Here is a 19951-nt window from a genome sequence, read left to right as displayed (position 1 = left end):
CCATCTATTTTTTTTAAAGTATAAAAATCGCAATAAATTTTAAAATAAATATCCAGCCATGCTAATTGTTGTAGAAATAATTAAAAAAATAGTAAACGAATAATATTTCTTAAAAAAATTAAAAATCGGAGATCATATACATTTCGAAATATTAATTTCAAGTTTTCAACTGACCATAAGATGACCCATATTTTATCAAAAATTAATTTTGATGTTTTTGCCATAATCATAAATTATTAACTTAGCTATTGATATTATATTCAATATTTGATCATATTTAGTTTAAAATTAAAAACTAGTTATTTAACATCAGTAAAAAGCAAAAAAAGACGTTTTTTAGACCTTTAACCCCGAATATCTCCGCTAATATAGTTGCTAATCCGCTAAAATTTTGTTTCTAATCTAATGGGAACATATATAACTAGCCTACGATTTTTCATCAAAATCGAAAGGGGTCGGCCGAAAAGTGATTGATTTGACATGGGACCCTATTAATAAAATATGTCCACCCAAGTTTTGAGTTCTTGAATATATGAAATCTTGTGCATTTCATATATGACGCCAAAAATAATATCAAAATTTTGGCTACTCAATTTTTTAAAATAATTTGATATTTTTAAAATATTACAAATATGAATTTATTATTATTATTATGTAATTATTATATGCAAAATAAAAGTATTATCACGATAAAATAACCCAAAACAATATAAATATTGGATCGGATTTTCTAAAATCGGCATACCCTTACTTGTAAATAAGACAATAAATGAATGTTTCAATCAATAAAATAAATGTATATGGGCAAATGTGATAATTGACCAGGGTCAACACATTTAAACGATCAAATAGAAATATTGTTTCGTTCTAAGGACATCAAATTTATAACATACAAATAATGGCTATCCGTAGATAAAACCACTCTTGAAACAATAACCAAGCCAGTAGATAATACCTTTTCTGAAAAAATGAACGCAACAATCGTTGTTTTAAAACAATCTAAAATTCAGTGTTGTTAAAATAGCGCGCTACAAGTAGCGCGCTACTTTTTAAAAAATAGCGATAGCGGTAGCTCGCTACTAATTTAGAAAGTAGCGAAGTAGCATTTTACATAATAAATACATCTAAAAATTATTAAAATATATTTTTTATAAAATCTAAAATTATAATCCTTTTATTTAATTTAATTTTTAAATTTATATTTAAAAATATACATTATTGTTATATATTAGATATAAACAGTTGTTAAATAGCAATCTGTATTTAATTTATATTTCGCGCATTCATTAAATTATATATTTTTGAAATTCCGTTATTGGTATGTCCTTGCTTTTATCTTATTTTATATTTCATTACATTTTATATTAAGCATTATAAATCTTGTTATGTGTGAGATTGTTGAAGATATTGAAATTTCTTTGGAAAATGAGCAAAATATAGATGATCCTTTCCCAAAATTCAAGAAATACTTTAACCTTGAAGAAAAAATTAATACTGGATATCGGTTTTGGTGCAAGATGTGCCGCAAAATTATCTCTTCAAATCATACGAGCAGCTTTAATTTGAAAAAACTATAAAAGGTAATATATTAAACAAATTTAATATCAATGTGTAGGCTAATCTTTAATTTTTAAAATAAATTAAAATAAAAAAACAATCATTTTTTTTATATATTCATAAATTTTATCTAAATTATTTAAAACATTTTAAAATAGTCATTTCAATCATTTTTATGTACTTATCTCCTACATAATTTTTATTGTAAGTATTTTATAATTTTAGACTGTGCACACTTCAAATTATAAAGAGATTGAAAAATATCTCAAAAGTTTTGGGGTAATGGAAGAAGATAAACCCACTTCCAAATCAAATTTAATACAAACAAAATTAACCAATTTGGATTCATCAACACCTGGTGTATCCCAAAAATTGGCTGACAAAGTCATTATGAACTTTATAATAGATACAGTTCAACCATTATCCTTGGTGGATAATGATTCTTTTATAAAGATGATAAACACTTTTTCTCCACGGACCAAGATATTTTGCCGGCAGACATTGATGGCAAGAATTTTGGAGAGCTTTAAGGAAATGAAAGAATCTTTGATATTAAATCTATCAGATGTCTCCTACGTCTGTACAACGGCAGATTGCTGGACTCACAATAAAAGGTAAAAATGTTTATTTTCTGATTTATAATATGTCATATTTTTAGAGCTTATTTAGGAGTAACTGCACATTGGATTGATCCTAAAAATCTTAAACGAAAATCTCTAGCGTTAGCTCTAAAGAGAATAATTGGCTGTCAGACTTATGACATTCTAGCCAATATTATTGCAGAAATCCATAGGTCTTACAAAATTCAAAACAAGGTTTGTAAGATGATTACGGATAATGGGTCTAATTTCCTGAAGGCCTTCAGGTTTTAAATTTATTATAATTTTTTTATAATATGATATAAATAATATAGAATATTTGGGGAAGGTAATAATAATAACAATACTAGTAATATTCCTGACAAAAATATTGAAGATGGAGAACAGGAAGAGGATGATATAAATTAGATTTCCAGATCTGTATGATGATGATAATGTAATAGCTGCTATCATTCATCCTAGTTTCAAGTTAAATTGGCCATAATTAATTTGACTGAATCTAAAGGGCAACTTGATAGGCTGACGGTAACGTTAAAAAATGGCATGCCTAACCACGATACTATAGCAAGATCGAAACCGCAGCCTTCCATAGACGATTTTTTTGAAATAAATAATAATAATAATATTATTGAACCTCTAGATGCTTTTTTTAAATCTAAAAATACTAATTTAAATATTTTTGATGATTTTTTTCATATAAAAAGTTTGTTTATTAAATTTAATACTGCGTTGCCCTCAAGTGCTAGTGCTGAACGATTATTTAGTATGGCAAAGCTTATACTTTCTGATCGTCGCTCTAGACTTGGGGATGACAGTACCGAAATGTTATTATTATTAAAGTGCAATAATAAATAAATTATATATATATATATATGTAACAAATTATAGTCATGTTTTTATATCAATATTTTATTTGTGGAAATAAAGTTACGTAAAAAAAAATATTTAAAAAAAAATCAAAGTAGCGTAAGCCCTACTCATTTGAAAACGATAGCGGTAGCGATAGCGGCCGCTACTTTTAAAAGGGAGCGTAGCGCCCTTTAAGCAACAACATGCTAAAATTGATCTTAGACGAAGGTCAATACTTAATTTTATGTGATTTTTAAGAAAACTATAGCTTTATACTTCAGGATGAAGTATAAAGTTATCATTGGAATAGGGCTCAATCCACTTTTCACCCTTTTGTTATATATTATAAAGTATGCCAATATTTGTTGCCTATATGTAATGATATCCGAATCTTTGCAACACAATACAATAGCAGTACATTATTTCAAAAAAACATTGGTAAATTTTTTAATTAATAAAATTTGTATGCCAAATAAAATATTTTATTTTTCCGATGGCTCCGCTGAACAGTATAAAAATCGTATTAATATTTGCCATCATGAGATGGATTTCGAGGTACAGAAGGAATGACATTTTTCTGCTACAGCACACGGGAAAAGTGTTTGCAATGGGATTGGTGGCACTGCTAAAAGATTAGCCGCTAGAGCTAGTTTACAAAGGCCTTACTGAAAGCAATTAATCACATCATATGAATTGTATGAGTTCGTTAAAGAAAATATTAAAGGCATATATTTTGAATATATGACCCAAAAAAATTATGATTACGAAGAACTATTACTCAGGGAAAGATTTTCAAACCTATACCTACACAGAAATTTCACACCGTGATTCCAACAGGTCTACATCAATTTAAAAGTAAAATGTATTCCACCTCAATAGAAAGCACTATAGAATATTTATCATATAATGATGAAAGTATAATTTTTGGAGAAGTATCAGGATACATAACGTGTGTTTATAATTCTAATTGGTGGTTAGCTTTTGTTTTACGGAAAAATCAAAGCAGGAAGAAATATATATAAAATTTTTAAACCCATTCAGACCTTGTAATTCCTTTACATTTCCAAGTATAGACGACACAATTTACTTTCCAATGTCATATCTTATCATTGTTTCACCGTTAACTGCTAGGCCGTAGTTAAACATTGTCGTCACAAGAAAGTAAACGCGCTACCGAAAAATCAGAATCTTTTAAAAGTGAGTTATATATTTTTTTTTCCAAATAATTATTTTATTAATATTTTAAAAATCAAAATAATCATAAAAAGTCAAAATGAACGTTAAAAGTAAAACATATATACGTAATTTAAAAAAATATATTAAAAATATCATGTAAACTATTTGTAAAATAAAATCTATATAAAAACTGTATAATAAAAAAATTGGTGTAATAAATTGTATGTTGGGTGGGAGGAGGTCAAGGAGCCGTGAATGGCAATGTAGTTAGATCTGCATATATCAATAGATATGCGCTGTCTGAGATAGAAGCCTTCCTGTGGGTCACCAGTGATGGCGCGATTTTTAAATTTATATTATATCAATTATATTTAATATTTAGAGCGCCATATATGAAATGCACAAGATTCTGATTCATATATTCAAGAACTATAAACTTGGTTGAATATATTTTATTAATATTCATTAAATATATGTTATATAGGCAAAATATTTTATAATAAATTTTAAATAAAGTAAATATTTAAATTTCTTTTATCGATAGACAATTTCTATAATTGAATGAAAGTCCCATTTATTGATATTTTCACTTGATCAATAATCCTTTAAATTATATCAAATAGTTCAAGAAAAACCATTAAAAACTGATTAATACATAATTTTATACAAAGACGCCCTCTTTAGGGAAAATATTTATACACTTTTCTAAACATTTTTATCGATTTAGAGAATGAAGATGGCCGCGTTCCAGACCAATTTTTAAATTTTTTTTTTAAATTGAAGGTCGTATTATTTCCAAAAAATTGTTTTTAGTCCTTGCATATTGAATAAAATGACCGGAAATTGGAAAAATTTTTTTTATCTCAAAGTAGAATCTTTGTACGTAATTTTTATATTAAATTTATTATTTAAAATTATGTAGTTTTTAAGATATGCTTAATTGAATGAAGGCAGATAATGGTAAAATTACGTCATTTTTGCCACTTTGAACCCTAATATCTCCAAAAATATAAATATTACTAGGCTAAAATTTTGGCTATTTTTTAACTACACTAACCTTTCTTTTCTTACCAAATTTTATAAAATTCGAAGGGGGTCGACCGAATCATGAATGATTTGTCCAGTTAAAATTCCCTCTAAACTCAATTCACAGCTCAGAGTTCAAAAATTTTAATTTGATATATTTTTTTAAAAACCAATGCAATCAAGTCAAAATCTTATATTTCTATTTAAAATCCAATACTAAACTAAAATTTACATTCTCTTTTGTAGCCACTGGATGAATATTTGATATTTTGACATGAACTTCTTCGCCCGTGTAAGTATTATACCATATCTAATTTTCATAAAGATTTAAATTATATAAATATTATAAAGTTACATTATTTCCTGGAAAATACATGTTGACTTCAATAGTCCCCGGGTCAGTAACTGGATGTATTAATAATGCATCACCTTAAAACAAAACAAATATTTCATTTAAAATGCGTTCAATGCAGAATAAATTAAATATCAAATATAAATGTTGGAAAAATTTGTAGGACTTGATACTTTATTATTAAATTCAGAGGCAGAAAATGTACATAAAATTTTATTACATCTTTAAAGGTAAATAAAATAAGGCTGAATATTTTTTAGTTGCTAACAATGTAGATAGTTCATAAAATTAGTCATTAACAATAATTTTTATTCATTAAATTTATATAAATATTAGTGTTGTTAATGGAGAAATATTACTAGTTTTATTTTTCGGATTTTTAAAATCATATCATTATTTTTCGGTCCGCTCTGGGACTGCAGATCTTTGATATATATATCATTTACTATCTTTGTATTATGATTTCCCAAACTAAAAATTACTGTTATAAATATAATGCCTCTTTATATCCAAAGCTCCTATAGAATATTATTAGTCTAGGAAAGCTTTTTTTTTAAGAAAATCGAGTACACCTTTTAGAGACCAATTTGAAAATATTTGTTACTAATAAAGTCAAATAAAAATCTATTTAACAGTCCAAATAAATATTATAATGTAGTATGTTTTTTTCAGTGCAATTGTTTGTTTCGTTATATTAATTTGTATTTCTTTTAAATTCGTTTAATTAAAATTTGTAAATCGTATTAAAAAATTATAAAGAAATGGAACTGTACAAATAAATTAAGAATTAACTTGCAATATAACTAGTTATTTTTGGAAAATGTTACACTTTTTTAATTAAGTAACTAGTTAATTTTCAAAAGTAGCTTTTAACAACAATAGTAAATGTATAAATTTACCAATCATATGTGTATTGTCGATATCAAAGGTCTTTTCCTCTTTAGAAAATTCAACCCATAAAGGTCTCATTACGGGCATCCCTGAATTTTCCGATTCATAAAATAAGGTGTACCTAATATAAATAATTATTATTGGAATTTTTTTTTTAAATAATAAAAATATTTTTTTATTGATTTAATTTTAAACATGGTTAATATATTGTGTTAAAAAATATATGGTATTTATTTTTAAATTAAATAAAATTAATTCGTAAAGTTTTGAACGAATGTGAACGCGTTCCTTTTCTTGAAGGTGAACGTTGAACGTAGCGCGTTCGATTTTTTTGCCAAATAATGAAAATACCTTACATTCTTATTCCAATATACCACCCACAAGCACAAAGTCTCTTTCCTCAATACCATTAGATAAATTTCAAACTGATGAACCAATTAATAATAAAGTTAATAGTGGACTGCTTGCCAATGAAGACTTTTGAAAGTTCAGGTCTTCACAATTTAATAATATACTTAAACTCAACTGCTACAATCTGGTCAAAAAACAAAGTTAGAAAATTTTAGACAACTAATTTTGAAAAACTAAAAAATTCATTAAGGGAGATTTTAAATAATATAGATTCCTTAATAAGTTTACTATAGATATGTCGAGTAGCATAAATAAAAATCCATTCATAGCCTTAATTGCATACTATATTGATTCTTCATTTATATTAAAAAATATCTGACTTGCATACCCCATTTCCTCATACTTCTGAGGAAATATTCTAAAGTCGAGGAAATATTCTAAAGTCTCCCAAAATCCTACCTTCAGCCTCATCGTGGCGGGGGAGTGGCAACGTCTTTTGGCGGCAAATGGAGGTCTAAAAGGTTCCCTGTGATCTGGGTCTAGAATAGGATCACCGTCTCCTCGACGGGGTGTAAAAACCACTTAAAGAGGTTGATGTCAGGAAGGGCATCCGATTGTAAAAACCATGCTACAAAAATTTCCCTATGGTTACAACAAAGCATGGGCGGGGTACAGCCCAAAGTACCCCGTGGGCCTCCTCATCCGCCTACGACAAAAAGAAGGATGGGAAACCTGGTGGAACCACTATTCATGAAAATGAAACCTATGACGGCCATAAACGACCTATTAAAAAGTGGAGAAACCAGTTTACGGGTGATCGAGTTAGGGTCGCGACATGGAATGTTGGGAGTATGACGGGAAGAGCGGGAGAAGTCGTCGATGTATTGCACAGAAGACATATAGATGTGTGCTGCATACAGGAGACTAGATGGAAAGGAAATGGGACCAGAATGATTGGCAAGACTAGCGAAAAGTATAAATTCTTTTGGCAAGGAGGTAATGATGGTAAGGCTGGAGTTGGGGTATTGGTTGCGGAGAAATTGGTAGACAAAGTAGTCGAAGTGAGAAGGCTAGACAACCAGATAATGGTTATCAAGATGATTATTGGTAGAAAGCTATATAATATGATCTCGGCATATGTTCCTCAGGTTGGAAGAAGTGAAGAAGAGAAAGATGTATTTTGGGACAGTCTATTGGGGGTGACATCGAGACTGGCAAATGAAGAGGGGATTATCCTGGCTGGCGATCTGAATGGACATGTGGGAGCGAGTAGTGAGGGTTATGAAGGAGTACATGGAGGGTTCGGTTACGGCATGAGAAATTTGGAAGGAGAGAGGATTTTAGAATTTAGTGATGCTATGGATATGATTGTTTGTAATACAATGTTTAAGAAAGAATCAGAGAAGCTGGTGACTTATAAGTCGGGTAGTACCAAAAGTGTTGTGGATTACTTGTTATTAAGGAGATGTGATCGATGTATAATAAAAAATGTGAAAGTGATACCGGGAGAGGAATGTATAAATCAGCATCGACTAGTTGTAGGAGATCTCACTCTTAAAGGTGCCAGGGTCACTAAAAGAAAGTTTGTCCCAAGGCTGAAGGTTTGGAAATTGAAGGAGGAGAATGCTAGACGTCAATTCAATATGGCATTGGCGATTAGGGAGGCGGAGGTGGCACAAGCATCTGGGGTGAATGACAAGTGGGAAGCCATGAAGAAAGCTTGGGTAATGACAACTGAGGAGGTATGTGGATGGACAAAAGGGCCGCCTAGACATAAGGAGACTTGGTGGTGGAGCCCAGAGGTAGCGAAAGCCGTGGATGAGAAACGGAGGTGTTTCAAAGTATGGTATAATAGCAAAGAAAATAGTGATAATGATATTTACAAGATGGCTAAAAGAAATGCTAAGAAATTAATAGCGAAGGCTCAAGAAGAAAAAAGACACGAGTTTGCTAAAGAAATGAAATGCGCTGATGGAATTGGAAATATGGTTAGAATGGCAAAACAGATGTCAAAAAAGAGGCAGGATGTGATAGGTGTAAAGTGTTTGAAAAATATGGAAGGAAAAATGACGATTGATAGTAGTGGTATTAAGAACACCTGGAAGATTTACATGAAAGGACTTTTGAATGAAGAAAATGAATGGAATAATAATATTAGTTGTGCAAAGGTAGAAGGTCCAGGGTGTAAATTTGGCAAGGACGAGATAAGGAGAGCAGTGAAAAAGATGAAGAAAGGGAAGGCATCGGGTTTAACGATGGTGGTATCAGAGATGTTTAAAGGTTCTGATGATTTAGGGATTGAATGGTTAATGAATTTAGCAAATCAGATTGTCACAGAAGGTACTATTCCCGAGGACTGGCGAAGAAGTATAATTATCCCAGTATACAAGGGGAAAGGTGATCCTTTAGATTGTGGGTCTTACAGAGCTATTAAACTCTTGGAACATGCAATGAAAGTATTTGAGAGAGTGTTAGAAAAGCGGATAAGGGAACAAATCAAAATTGATGAAATGCAGTTTGGTTTTACATCGGGAAAAGGCACGACAGATGCAATTTTTGTGGTGAGACAAATTCAGGAGAAGTATCTTGCGAAGGAAAAGAAACTCTATTATGCGTTTGTTGATTTGGAGAAAGCATTTGATAGGGTGCCGCGTGAGATTACAAGATGGGCCTTGAGAAAATCCGGTGTGGAGGAATGGTTAGTTACCGCAGTGATGGCAATGTATGTTGGAGCACAAACAGCAGTACGGACGGATCATGGTGATAGTGACAGCTTTGAGGTGAAGGTAGGACTTCATCAAGGATCCGTGCTGAGTCCATTATTATTTATCTTAGTAATGGATGTGGTGGCTAGAGAAATGCGTGAAGGACTTCCCTGGGAGATATTATATGCAGATGACCTTGTATTAATGGCAAACAGTGAGGGAGAATTGAGGGATAAAGTTAGTAAATGGAAGATGACTATGGAAGCAAAGGGCCTGAAAATGAATGCATCAAAAACAAAGGTGATGATTGGTGGGGAAAATCTAAAGATAGAAGAATCAGGTAAGTGGCCTTGTGGTGTATGTGGGAAAGGAGTTGCTAGAAATTCTATCCAATGCACCAGATGCCAGAAATGGGTACATAAAAGATGTAGTGGGAAAAAAGGCAGTTTGATGTTAGAAAGAATGACCTTTATTTGTAAAACATGCATGAAAGGGATACATAATAATGATAACCTAAAAAATGGTGGTCTGGATATTGGCAATGGGTTAACCCTAGAAAAAGTGGATAAGTTTTGTTATTTAGGTGATATGCTAAACGCAGATGGTGGTGTAGATTCTGCTGTTGTTGCAAGGATCAGACAAGCTTGGAAGAAGTTCAGAGAGATGTCATCTATTCTTACAAATAAAAAAGTTTCTCTGAAGTTAAAGGGGAAAGTTTACGTAAGCTGCGTGAGGAGTTGTTTAGTTTATGGCGGTGAAACATGGGCAATGAAAGCAATTCACGAAGCCAAATTAGAAAGAACAGAGATGAGGATGGTTAGATGGATGTGTGGGGTATCTCTGAGAGAGAGAAAAACTAGCAAGGAATTGCGAGCAAGATTAGGTATAGAAATGATTGGTATGGTAATGCGACGAAATAGACTAAGATGGTTTGGGCATGTGGAACGTATGACAAGAGATGACTGGGTAAAGAGATGCACAATGATGGAAGTAGGAGGATCAAGACCTAGAGGAAGACCCAAGATGACGTGGACAAATGTGATAGCGGCGGATATGAGAAGCTTGAATCTTACAAGTATTGATGCTCAGGACCGTCAAAAATGGAAAAGAAAAATCAGAGGGAAAACTGGCCTACCCGGGTAAACCTGGAAATCGCCATAAAACGGAGAAGAAGAAGAAGAAAATATTATATCCCAAAAAATATTTTTGTATGGGGATTGTATATCTGCAGAAATGAAAGAAGAAAAAATTTCAGAACTTCATACTTATTTGAAAGATTCTCATATTTCATTAAAGGATGACATATTAGTATGGTGGAAAACCAATAATAAAAGGTCTTTAATATTTAAACAGTAAATAGTTTATTATATAGATTTCGAGTCTTCTAACTAGCAGTTAAGAATTTTCTAGCAATTCAAGCAATATTTGTACCATGATATTTTTTAAAGCAAATCAGTTGTTAAGGATCGAATCAAAAGATCGCAGATCCAGGATTCGATCCTAAATTTGTCAATTTTCCTGGATTTATGATCCTGACTTAAATTGAGGATCGTGATAGATGTCATTTTATTTAATATTCGATCCCGATCCTTTTAAATATTAATTTTGTACTTAAAAAGCAATAAATAAAATAAAAATTTTGAAAATTAAATTAAAATATTATTTTTTTAAAAAATAAATATCTACATCATATTTTATCAACTTCCATTCCACCATATTTTATATTTCAACAATTTTCTAATTTTATCTAAAACGAAATTTAGAGCCTACAAGTTTTATTTATTATTATATATAATATAAATAAATTCTAGTATTATTATATATAATATAAATAAATTCTAGGTTTTAATAATGTCCTCCATTATATATTTGGATGATAATACATCTATTATTGATGTACAGCAGATATAAGTGAGAATTAGAATCTTTTACCATTTCATAATTTACGTATTTTACTTTATGTGAAATGGATGGAAATAACTATACAATGATCAGTGCAAAATGCTCTTTATGTAAGAACAAAATATCTTCTTCAAATATTAGTCATTTAGAAGTAATTAATTCGTTCAAAAATACAGTTATTATTATTTATTTGTGAAGATCTTAATAACATGCATATAATAAGAATTATTTACAATAATTAATAAAATATATATTGATGTGTTAATATGGGCTAAGTTTTCAGATACCTAATTCATATGAACGAACACTTATTTAATAATAAATTATTATTTATTTGTGAAGAGCTTAATAACATGCATATAATAAGAATTATTTACAATAATTAATAAAATATATATTGATGTGTTAATATGGGCTAAGTTTTCAGATACCTAATTCATATGAACGAACACTTATTTAATAATAAATTATTTATCATTGATTAATATATTTCCTTTATTGTATGATGACAGTAAAATATTCGCAGAGTTGGGCAATACCGCGAATACTAGTATCTAAGATACAAGATCCTTTTGTATCTTTTACTCAGTATCTTTTTGACATTTTTAATAAAATACTAGTATCTGTATCTAAGATCCTTTATTCTGAAAAGAATCTTGTATCTTTTTCATTTTTATTTTCTTGACAAAAGATACAAATACAGATTCTTTTTAATATTCATATTTAAAATTTTACATATAACAGTATATATCTTATTTTCTTCGAGAATCTTTTATTAATTTCCTTATTTTTTTTCACCATATTTTAAATATTAATGACAATCAAAATTAGCTGGAAAATTTATAACTCATATTGAGGTAGATAGATAAAAAAAAACAACACCAAAACGATTAAAGATTATATTTTACATATAAATGTAATTCGATAAATATCATTCCAATTTTATGTAACATTTTTTTAATTGTAAAATGATTAGCACTCATGGTAGTAAAATTTAAATTATGGAAATAAGTTCCCGCGAATCAATTCCAAATCTTTTGAGATTTAAGTATTTTTTACAGAGCAATTCAGGGGAAAAAATTCTGAGCGAAATAATATAAGTCTTTACTTATAATTAATTAGCCAAATTAAAGATAAATATCCATTATGACATATAGTAGTCTGAGAATAAGATAATTCCATCTCCATATTAGTTTTTATATTTTCAATATAATGGTATAACCTTATATTGGCCATAATTTAAACTATTTTTAAAATATTTCGGTTTATTATCAATTATAAATTGATTTATGAGTTATTTTTGACAAAAATGTGAATATGGAATAGCCTAATTCTCAGATGATATTCTCGAATATATATAAAAATGTTTTAAACTAATTTTTAACAGAGTATATATAGTTTAATTAACTAAGTAGATTTGTTGAAAAGTACGAAACATAGTTCATAACTTGCAAAATATATGGGAGGATAATTGATTTATATTAGTTAAGTTATTTCCAATTTTCTTAAATTCAATTTTTATATACAATCCATATATAAGATCACAATTTCAGAATTAAATTTTAGCCTTATCACTTAATAAGTTTCATTTTGAATTTTCACTTGTTAATTTTATGAAGAACTTCAAATAGCCCTAAAAGATATTAATGATATTAGGAAGGCAATTAATTTATTATTTCACAGTTTCTTAAATTTAATTTATATTTTTAATAATTTTTGAGATAACTGTCATAGTCAGAAATAAAAAATTTTGTTTTATCAATAAGTTTCAAATTTTTAATTTTCTCTTATCTCTTTCAAAGGAAAGAGCTTCAAATCATAGCCCTAAATGATGTTGATGATATATCTTCCAATAATAATGGCCCAATACTGTTTTAACAAATAATATTATTCGTGAAGTGATGGATAATAAAAATATAAATTTTACTCCCAATCCCCCCCCCCCCCACCCAATCTGTTTTTTATATTTTTTTGTCTTATATCCTGCTAAATAAAAATTAATTATTATACGTTATAATATAATCTTAATAAATAAGGAAAAATAAACCAATATGGAATATATGTGTATCTTTCGTAAATAGATTCTCTGATTGATTCCAAAGCTTGGGGTAATAAATATGGTTCTCTACGTTTTGAATCGATATGAGAATGTGCTCGGAAAAATGGCTGAAAAGCTGCAGCCTTTCCGATATTAATTATATAAAACTTAGAAAGACATATGATTATGGATAGCAGGTAAGACTATGTAGCACACTGTTTATTAATGAGAAGGAAAAGAAACATAAAAGTTTTTATAAAATAACCACTATTAATATTTTGCAAGTCTCAATATATTTATGTCAGTTAAATAAAAATTTAAATATATGCCTAGGTTATTCATTATTAAGATTTTGAGTCATTGTCCCTTATATTTAGGGTCAAATTGATTAAAAAATAGCTTTAGTTACTATAAATAAATAAGGTTAATGGAATAGAACACGATATTTGGTTTAATTAAAGATCGTAACGTGAAATAAAACAAAATTTATATCGAATGTGAAATTTTCTGGGATAGAATAGGATCATCGTCATCTTGACGGATAGTAAAAGTAACGAAGAGGTTGATGTCAAGAGGGCACTCAATCGTAAAAACTGCAACGAAATGAGGCCGGTACCCTTTGGGCGCACCCATCCGTCTGCGACAAATAGAAATATGGGAAACCCAGTCGACCTACAATTAGTGAAAGAGACATATGAATATAGGGCCTGACACTTCTGGCATAAATAATCTTTCTTTAGATGCCTTAGATGGATTAATAGTGGGAATATTTGGGAAGAGACGCCTTGTATAGTAAATTTTATTATTTTAATAATGGGGTATTAATGTTTTCCCCTTAAAATAATGCGTTTCATAATTAACATTATGATCAAAATATCAATGTTGATCTTTTTATAGATGTCCTTGTATTTATTTATTTTCAGGAGTTCAGCTGAATAAATAGCAGAGACGTTCCTAATGGCTCGGAATGAAAAATCAATGTATAAAAAAAATGAAGCATTGTTTCCAATTATTTATTATATATTCTCGGTAATTAACTATTTTTTTAATGTGCAAAAAAAAATTAACCTGACCCCCCACTTATCCAAGTGTAGGATGAAATTCCTAACTTGAGTGCCTCATTACAAATTTTTGCTCATCTTTAAATATGAAAATGTTATTTTTATTTTAAACAAGAATAAATATAGTAGAGAGATAGTTAAAAAATAAAAACTAATAAAATTTTTATGTAATGTATTTTTATTTTAGAGCTATATTATAAAGTGCGTACTATACTATTTTATACTTTTTACCAATGACATAAATGAGTAACCTACTACTCAAACCAAGCTGAAATATCGTGTTCCGCACTCTTTTATTTTCTGTCTTGCATATTAAAATACTATGAAATACATACTGACAGGAAAAAAGATTATATAATAAATTTTCAAAAAAGGGACAAAGAAAAAATTTAAATAAATATGCATATTACTTGATACCACCTGACAAGCAATTCCTCATCAGGGTTTCTGAAAAATCCACCAACATCGGCTCCAGAAAAAGTCATGCCTGTAACCGAAAGACAAAGCATCATAGGGATGCTTATTTTAAGATGACCCCAATCGGCAGTGTTGTCGCCGGTCCACACGGTAGCTAGCGTTCATATAATAAGTAGTTAAAACATAATGGATAAAATTATGCAAGTTTTTATAAAATATTTGATTCAATAAATGGATAAAAAGCATTCTTTAAAAACCCATTTTAAAGAACTAATTCTTTCTTCCCACAGGCACTGACTAGTCATCTGTATGAAATATTAATTGCAGTTCCATTATTCAATTTAGATAAAATAAATGAGTTTATATTTTTGATAAAAAATATTTTAATTGGTAATTCAGCTTTGTCTTATAGGAAAAGACCTTATAGGCTCACAAACTTTCCTTGCTTTAGAGGAAAACACCTTATTTAATTTCATTTGTATCTCCCAATTTTCCTCCAACCCAAACATTGATCCGATTATTACAGTTGAAAGGAAACCATTACTTTTCTGATTATCACTTTATACCAATAATTATTTCCATATGAGTTATTTTTTATGATTTTCGGTAAAAAAAAAATTCTCAAATTAATGGTGATCATGGAACCATGATTTAAATATATTTTTAATAAAATTCTGTTTACTAAATTTGATCAAAATACTTAATATAAGGAAAGACAAAGAAATAATTTTCATAAGAAAAATACTAAATTGTACTAGTAATCATTACCTATTAGAAAAAATACTTGATTCATTTTCTATTATAATGTTTCAATATTTGACATATTTAATTGTATAATTCTGATCTCAATATAGTGAGAAATTATTTTATATTCTAAAAAAAAAAATTATTGCTAAATTCAGGGCTGCAAATCCTCCTTCTAAAAAGAGGGTTCTGGTTTAGTGAAATAGCTCTGAACCCGATTCGGGTTCAAGGTTTGTAGTCTAGAAAAATAAATATATAATTTAGCAAAAATAACAGAAACATCAGTTGTTATAATGTATTATTTAGAATTTACCATAAAAATAATTTTTTCATTATAATTAATCCAAAAACTAGATGTTAACATTAAAAGATCAACTTTTATGCCTAACTTTAGCAGTGCATTGGAACTTTTCATGCATTCGAAATTGGTAATTGAATTTAATTGTTTAAAAGAAAACTAGTTTTCCTAAACGATTCCTATGTTTGGAATACATTCCATAGGATAGAAATACTCTACTGACTATTGATTGTTTTCCTATAAATTAAATAGTCTTGCTAACCATCATTCATTTTTTTTTATTTAATCTAACATATTTTTATTAAACGAGTGTTTGTTAAATTTGAACAGATTTGATGGATTATGTTGATTTTCAGGATGGTAGATTATAAAAACAACCATATAATACTTATTAAATATTAAACTAATCTAATTTTTTTTTAAGATGCTTATAATTTATTTATTAGAAAAAAATTCATTATTTATATATAAATCATCATTGAAAAATATATAATTAGTATAATTAGTAAACAATTACGAAAAAAAAAATCATAATAACAAAAGGACAATATTGAGGCATAAGCGAAAGCAGCAGAAATTATTCAAAACCTCCTTCATCTAATCATCAGGAGAGATCGAATTAATAAAACAAACATAATTAGCCTTAAGAATGGCTATTGCTATCCTCTGCCTTAAGTAAAAACCTTCGCGAGGCTCCCCAGAATTTTTTCTATTTAATCTTTTTTTAAATTTTGTCAAATAACCAAATATTTTAAAAATGATTAGAATACTTATTTGATTTGTGTAATATTTAATAATAAAAATTGATTTATCCTTAGAAAACGGATTAATTAACCATATTTATCATATTATAATTTAAAAACTAGCCTCTATCAGAAAAAGGGAAGAGAGGGAGAGTTTTAATTGGGACATAATAAATTGCCACAAAACTAATGATCAAGATTATTTTAAATTAAGTGTATTAACGAATATTTTAAATTTGGCTAAATCAGGACATCCAATTGGGAAATAACGATAGCTAAAATTAAAAGTAATAAAACCACCATTATTTTATTAGTCAAAAAAATAAAATTTTAATAGTTTAGAAGTTTTATTAAGGATATTCATAATAATATTCGTTTTAGAAAATGAATGACTTTATTTTTTTAAGAGTTTGTACATATCGATTTTTTGATTACAAAATAAAAATTAGCTCATGATTTATTCATATATAGTTTTTCAATAATTCCCTAAACGGATCTCCTGAAGCATTAATTTTTTACAAAGAAATATTATAATTAAGTTAAAAAAAATAATGTATGATATTTTTCAAATCTGTAACTTCTATAATTTAAATCAGAGACCTGCAGGCCCGGCCCTAAACCCGGCCCGGCTCTGTTTTTAAATATACCCGGGCCGGGCCTAAAAAAAATTTTTTTAAACATATCCGGGCCGGGCCTAAAAAATTTTTTTTTAATATATCCGGGCCGGGCTTAAGATTGTTAAACCCGGGCCGGGCGGGCCTTAATATTTTTTATAAAAATTTTTACATTATGAGTTAGTGGTTATAAGATTATATTATATTATAGTTATGATTAATATAATATTGGGTGATGGTTAACACTACCTAACAACCCACAGATCGATCTAATTATTAATTTCCTGCAAATTTATTCAAAGTATTAATATATTTTTTTATAATTCATATCTAAATTTTTACAACATATTTTACCAAAACAATTAAATAAAGGAATATCTTAAATAAGCCCCAATATTCAAGTATTATGAATATATTTTTTTATAATTCATATCTAAATTTTTAGAATATATTTTACCAAAACAATCAAATAAAGGATTATCACTTCTTAAAGTTTGTAATTGATTTTACTTAATATAAAGCATTTTTTAATTGAAAAATTTGTTTTACACAAGTATCATTTTATTTCTCTTTTTCTCTGTCCCAAATTCAAGCAATTATGTATGTAGTCAGGGACAGATCGCAAAATGACGGAAAACTATGTAAAAGATTATATAAAATTACAAGAGGCTCAGGAAGTAAATGAAATACCATCGACCAGTCAAATTACGTCTGTTGTTAAACAAACAAAATCGTTTTATGACAAATGGGGCGATGGTAATTCTGGTAATATGTCAATACCCGATGATGAATATTATAATTACATAAATAATAGATAAAACATTTAAGGTGGATAATTTTTAGAGTGGTGGGCGGTCATCAAAGCGAATTTCCAATTTTAGCAAATTGGCAATTCCTGTTTAGTGCAAGCTGTGAGCGGAATTTTCCACTACTGGAGAATTTTGAAGAAAGAAGAAGTAATCTTCAACCTGAAAAGGTAGATATGCTTTTCTTTCTTCATGATAATTTGTGAATTTTTAATATCTTTCTTGAGTATAGGGTTTCGTCAATCATGCTGGTTTTTTACTTTGCAAACTGTCAAATATTTATTGCATTTATTATATTTACCTTGAGTCATGAAAGTTTTTAATCCAACATTTTTCATTATTTTTTTTTACAATATTATATAATACAATTATCTTCTTTTGTTAAAAATTTATATTATAAAATAAATTATATTAATATTGTGCAATTAGATTATATTTTCAAAATACTATTTATTTTACATGCATTTTTTTAAATAGCGATTTATTTTTATTTTATAAATTAAATAATAAATTAAATACAATATATTATATTCTCAAAATATTTTCCATTTTTATAAATTAAATATTAGTTTTATTTTTTTTAAATGTAATATAAAATATAGTATATGACAAATATTATTACCATTTTTATGAATATTAGTTTTATTTTTATAAATGCAATATATAATATAGTATATGCTCAAAATATCCATTTTTATAAATAACAGTTTTATAATTTTTATAAATTCAATATAATATTCTCAAAATATTAGCTTTTTACATGCATTTTTTAAATAATAAGCGATAATACTCACTGAAAAATATGGTAAATACCTCATAGGTGAATTTTTGTATATACCAGGTCGAATATAATTTAAAAAAATTCCGAGCCGGGCCTGAAATTTTTAAATCCGGCCAGGCCGGGCCGTAAAAATTTTTTTAAAAAATATCCGGGCCGGGCCTTAAATTTTTAAATCCGGGCCGGGCCGTAAAAAATTTTTTTTAAAAATATCCGGGCCGGGCCTAAAAAATTTAAAACCGGGCCGGGCCGTGCAAATGGTACCTCTGCAGGTCTCTGATTTAAATATTAGAATTTGGTTTAAATCTCAAGATTTTTGACAACCCTAGTTTAGATTAAACTATTTTCGTTTCTTCAGATTTCCCCCCCCCCCCATTTTTTTTAAAACTTATTTTTGTCTTGTTTAAATTGTTAACTTATTTTATTTTTTTAAATGTTATTTTAATATAGTATTATACAACATACTTTTTAATATAAATAAAGAGATCATATTAATAAAAAAATAAATAAATTTTTTAAAATAAATTTAAATTATCCAATATACTAACCAGTTCTTTGAGATCCAGCAAAAAAACCTCGAGCCAAAACGAAAGGCCTGATTTTTCCATTAGAACGTTGGTATAGTCCTTCAAATGTCGCGTTATGCTTAATAATTAATCATGAATTAGCACAATTTAAAGTATATAAAAATATTGGTTGATCATCTTTTCTCGCACCTTAGTTGCGCCTAGGATATGCTGGATATCCAGTAGCCAAGAAGAGTTGAGACACTGAAGGCTAATAATGACAGGCGATCAATCTACTATAAATCCCACTAAAATGAGTAAAATTTGGGCAGAGCTGTAAGACATACAATCTCCTTTTATAATGTATGCTCCACGAAACCTTATTATATAAAAATTATAGGCTGCTTAGTAAATAAATTACACATAATCGATGTTCAAGTATATCGTTAACGAATGCTCAGCATCAACATTTATTTGTACTCTTAAAGAATTCTAAATGGATATTTGCTTATACCTCTGGCTCACCATGACATGGTGG

The 19951-nt window shown here is 28.5% G+C and overlaps 1 protein-coding gene across 3 annotated transcripts in view; it reads right to left on the bottom strand.

Annotated features, from left to right (window-relative positions):
• Positions 1-19951, bottom strand: part of LOC135928505 (neutral alpha-glucosidase AB-like) — a 72832-nt gene that overhangs the window by 18990 nt on the left and 33891 nt on the right. For all 3 annotated transcript variants that reach the window (XR_010572360.1, XM_065464967.1, XM_065464968.1), the window contains exons 12-17: positions 19456-19552; positions 14918-15078; positions 13456-13589; positions 6459-6571; positions 5563-5636; positions 5440-5517 (exon numbers count right to left, since the gene is read on the bottom strand). Coding sequence is in view for 2 of the 3 variants with exons in the window: in XM_065464967.1 (XP_065321039.1) it covers positions 5440-5517; positions 5563-5636; positions 6459-6571; positions 13456-13589; positions 14918-15078; positions 19456-19552 (657 nt within the window). In the remaining variant the exon portion in view is untranslated. The remainder of the gene's footprint in view (positions 1-5439; positions 5518-5562; positions 5637-6458; positions 6572-13455; positions 13590-14917; positions 15079-19455; positions 19553-19951) is intronic.

Source organism: Gordionus sp. m RMFG-2023, chromosome 4 (assembly GCF_954871325.1).
Source record: "Gordionus sp. m RMFG-2023 chromosome 4, tfGorSpeb1-WG-v2, whole genome shotgun sequence".
Lineage (NCBI taxonomy): Eukaryota > Metazoa > Nematomorpha > Gordioida > Chordodea > Parachordodidae > Gordionus > Gordionus sp. m RMFG-2023.
Note: the sequence above shows the minus strand (reverse complement) of the source record. Positions and strands in the feature narration are given on the sequence as shown.